We start from the raw sequence: 4,188 nt of genomic DNA on the forward strand, positions 1-4,188 counted from the left end.
AGCCGAATGTGAACCCTCCGGGATGAAAATCAGCACCTCCAAATCCAAGGCCATGGTTCTCAACCGGAAAAAGGTGCCTTGCCCTCTTCAGGTCAGTGGAGTGTCCTTGCCTCAAGTGGAGGACTTTAAGTATCTCAGGGTCTTGTTCACGAGTGAGGGACGGATGGAGTGTGAGATCAACAGACGGATCGGTGCAGCGTCTGCAGTGATGCGGTCGCTGTATTGGACCGTCGTGGTGAAGGGAGAGCTGAGCAGGGGGCAAAGCTCTCAATTTACTGATTGATCTATGTTCCGACCCTCACCTGTGGTCATGAGATTTGGCTCATGACCGAAAGAACGAGATTGCGAGTACATTGGCCGAGATGAGTTTCCTCCACAGGGTGGCTGTTTGCTCCCTTAGAGATAGGGTGAGGAGCTCGGAGTCGAGCCACTGCTCCTTCACGTCAAATGAGCCAGCTGAGGTGGCTCGGGCATCTTTTCCAGATGCCTCCTGGACGACTTGCTAGAGAGGTGTTCCGGGCATGTCCCATTGGGAGGAGGCCCCGGGGAAGACCCAGGACACACTGGAGGGACAACATCTCTTGGCTGGCTTGGGATCGCCTCGGGGTTGCCCCGGAGAAGCTGGGGGAGGTGTGTGTGGATTGGGAGGTCTGGGCGGCTTTACTTGAGCTGCTGCCCCCACGACCCAACTCCAGATAAAGCGGAAGAAAATGATGGATGGACAAAAGTCAAGTAATTCTTTCCATCAAGTTCCATGCCTACATCTCTAGCATGCCACCCTATAATGGGGCAGATTCGGTGATATATTATGCATGAAACATTTGAAATGTATGCCCAAATCACTCAGGCTGATCTTCACACCAAACCTCTCAGTTGTAGCCATATGGCAGATTGATTTTTAAAAGTGTGCATCTGTCACAGCCAATTGAAATCAGTCGCAAAGCCTACAAATATGAGGTGAGGTCATATCTCACCAATGCTTTGATATATCAAAACCAGCCTTGGTACCTGGCTTCAGGACTTCACTCTGAAGTAGTATAAAAAGCTCTAGGGGGTGTTGCTTTCAGTGGGGATATTTAGTCACAAATTGGCATGCTCTGCATTTTAAAAGATACCAACATGTCCTAAATTAGGAGGCTCACTGGCCCGTATCAAAATCTAATAGAACCCCAAACCTCATAGTGTTGTATGCTGGAGTTCTAAGGAGTTCCCTGCAGGAATGTTATGGACCCACTAACTCAGACTGATTCATTTCAGTCTGTGGCTGCTCTTATTCAATAAGAATAGCGATATTGTAATCATTTACAACAGACATTTTTAACACTACTCTCTGGTGGTGATTCACAGGATTTCATTTTGCTAAAACATTTTCTTCCTTTGCTTGTATTTTGATTTCACCCTGCAGATATTCTACACGAATCCTCGTACATCCTTTTCATCCACCTGGTGGTCAATGACACGATCCAACTGATGCTGACAGTCCTTCTCTTCCTCCTGAGCTACATCATCTACAAAATAAATGTCCCCATCTGTTGTGCATTAACACTGATTGCACTTTTCACCACTGAAAACACTCCTTTGAATCTGGCTTGCATGGCGATGGAGTGCTACATCGCCGTCTGCTTCCCCCTTCATCACACTCAGATCTGTACGGTCAGGAGAACACGAATGCTGATTGGGCTCATCTGGTTTGTAAGTGTGTCTTCTGTTCTTCCTGATCTCTTCTTCACGTTAGCCACTGAGCCTCTGAACTTTTTTAAAACCAAAGTGTTCTGTCTCAGAGAGAATGTATTTCCAAGTCCTCACTTGATCAGGAAGAGAGACATTACCTACATAGCGTATCTAATTATTGTGAGTTTGACTATTGCTTACACTTACTTCAGGATTCTGTTCACTGCAAAGTTGGCTGACAAAGGTGCAAAGAAAACCAGGAACACGATCCTACTCCACGGCTTCCAGCTGCTGCTATGTATGAGTGCATATGTAACTCCACTGTTAAAAGCTGCTCTAAAAGAATGGTTCCCTGAGAATTACCCATACTCCCTCTTTGCTTGTTACATTATTGTGCAGATTTTGCCGCGATCCATCAGTCCAATAATTTACGGCGTCAGAGACAATACCTTCAGGAGGTACCTCAGAAAGCAACTGTTGTGTGAAGGGAACATACAGTAGCTCACGAAGAGTGGGCAGAGTGGTTTGTGCCACATCATATTTAATTGGCCACTCAATGTCTGACTATGACGTTTTTGAAAAAGTGTTGGAACATTCTTCGTGAAGGAGAAATGCTGATCTGCCATTTTTTCATCTGCAGTGTTGTTCTTTAAGGGAATTTCATTGGGCCAATATGTCACCACACTGAGGCAGATCAGTAGGTCACATGGATGTGATCTGACACTGAAAGAATTGAACAGAAGTGGGTGATGATATTACGTCATGTCTGGATAAAACTGTTTTGCATGGGGATGTCTGAAGTCTCCAGTGTAGCGTTTGAACCTCAGAATTTGATTGTGAGTTATGGAGTGTTATGCAGGGGTTTGGAGGTGATAACTGGGTAACGTCCAATTTCAATGACTGATCTGACATTGACTCACTGATCGACTAATGCTGTCCATTTGCTGGACCTCTGGTCTTCATCTCCAGGTTGTCCTTTCAGCATCTATCATTGTACACACTGGACTATGTGGTTGATTGCTGTCATGTTCTGACAATTCTCACTCACTCATCTTCAACTGCTTATTCAGGATCGGCTCGCAGGAGCAACAGCTCCAGCAGAGGACCCCAGACTTCCCTTTCTCGGGCCACATTGACCATGTCTGACTGGGGGATCTTGAGGTGTTCCCAGGCAAGTGTGGAGATATAGTCTCTCCACCTAGTCCTGGGTCTTCCCCGGGGTCTCCTCCCAGATGGCCGTGCCTGGAACACCTCCCTAGGGAGGTGCACAGGGGGCATCCTTACCAAATGCCCGAACCACCTCAGGTGGCTCCTTTCAACGCAAAAGAGCAGTGGCTCTACTTTGAGCTCCCCATGGATGACTGAGCTTCTGATTTCATCTCTAAGGGAGACACCAGCCACCCACCTAAGGAAGCCCATTTTGGCTACTTGTACCACGATCTAGTTCTTTCGGTCATGACCCAGCCCTCATGACAATAGGTGAGAGTGGGAATGAAGACTGACCAGTAGATCGAGAGCTTCACCTTTTGGCTTAGCTCTCTTTTTGTCACAACAGTACAGTGGAGCCAACGCAATACCGGCCCCTTGAACTCCTTCATTTAGGGCAAGACTGCATTCCCTACCCAGAGTAGGCAATCCATCGGTGGTTTCCTGCTGAGAACCATGTCCTCAGATTTAGAGGTGCTGATCCTCATCCTAGCCGCTTCACACTTAGCTGCGAACCGATCCAGTGAGTGTTGGAGGTCACAGGCCAATGAAGCCAAAATGACCACATCATCTGCAAAAAGCAATGCTGAGACACTGAGCCCACCAAACTGGACCCTCCCCCCCCCCCCCCTGACTACACCTCGATACCCTGTCCATGAATATCAAAAACAGGATTGGTGACAAGGTGCAGCCCTGGCAGAGGCCAACCCCTTCCGGAAACGAGTCCAACATACTGCCGAGCACCCGAGCACAGCTCTCGCTTTGCGAGTACAGAAATTTGATGGCCCTGAGAAGGGATCCCCTCACTCCATGCTCCTGCAGCACCTCCCACAGTATCTCCTGGGGTACCCAATCATACACCTTCTCCAAGTCCACAAAACACATGTAGACTGGATAGGTATACTTCCAGACACCCTCCAGGATCCTTGTGAAAGTGAAGAGCTAGTCGGTTGTTCCAGGATGGATCCAGCATTGTTCCTCTTCAATCTGAAGTTCAACTATCAGCTGAACCCTTCTTTCCAGCACCCTGGAGTAGACTTTACCAGGGAGGCTGAGTAGTGTGATGCCACTGTAATTGGCACATGCTCTCTGGTCCTATTTTTAAATATGGGGGCCACCACCCAAGTTTGCCACTCCTTAGGCACTGTCCCAGAACTCAAGGCAATGTTGAAGAGATGTCTCATCTAAGACAGTCCCCCCATCCAGAGCCTTCAGCATTTCTGGACGGTTTTCATCAACCCCAGAGGCTTGCCACTGTGGAGTTGTTTGTGTACATCAGTGACTTCCACCAGGGAAATTGATGAAAATACT

General features: G+C 47.9%; 1 protein-coding gene across 1 annotated transcript; it reads left to right on the forward strand.

The window, feature by feature from the left end:
- Positions 1-710: 710 nt before the first annotated feature.
- Positions 711-2,172, forward strand: LOC117507721 (odorant receptor 131-2-like). The gene is made up of 2 exons (XM_034167535.1): positions 711-732; positions 1,406-2,172. Exons 1-2 carry the CDS (start codon positions 711-713, stop codon positions 2,170-2,172), a joined length of 789 nt encoding a protein of 262 aa, XP_034023426.1.
- The last annotated feature ends 2,016 nt before the right edge of the window (positions 2,173-4,188 follow it).

This window comes from Thalassophryne amazonica, chromosome 3, assembly GCF_902500255.1.
Source record: "Thalassophryne amazonica chromosome 3, fThaAma1.1, whole genome shotgun sequence".
NCBI classification, from domain to species: Eukaryota; Metazoa; Chordata; class Actinopteri; order Batrachoidiformes; family Batrachoididae; genus Thalassophryne; species Thalassophryne amazonica.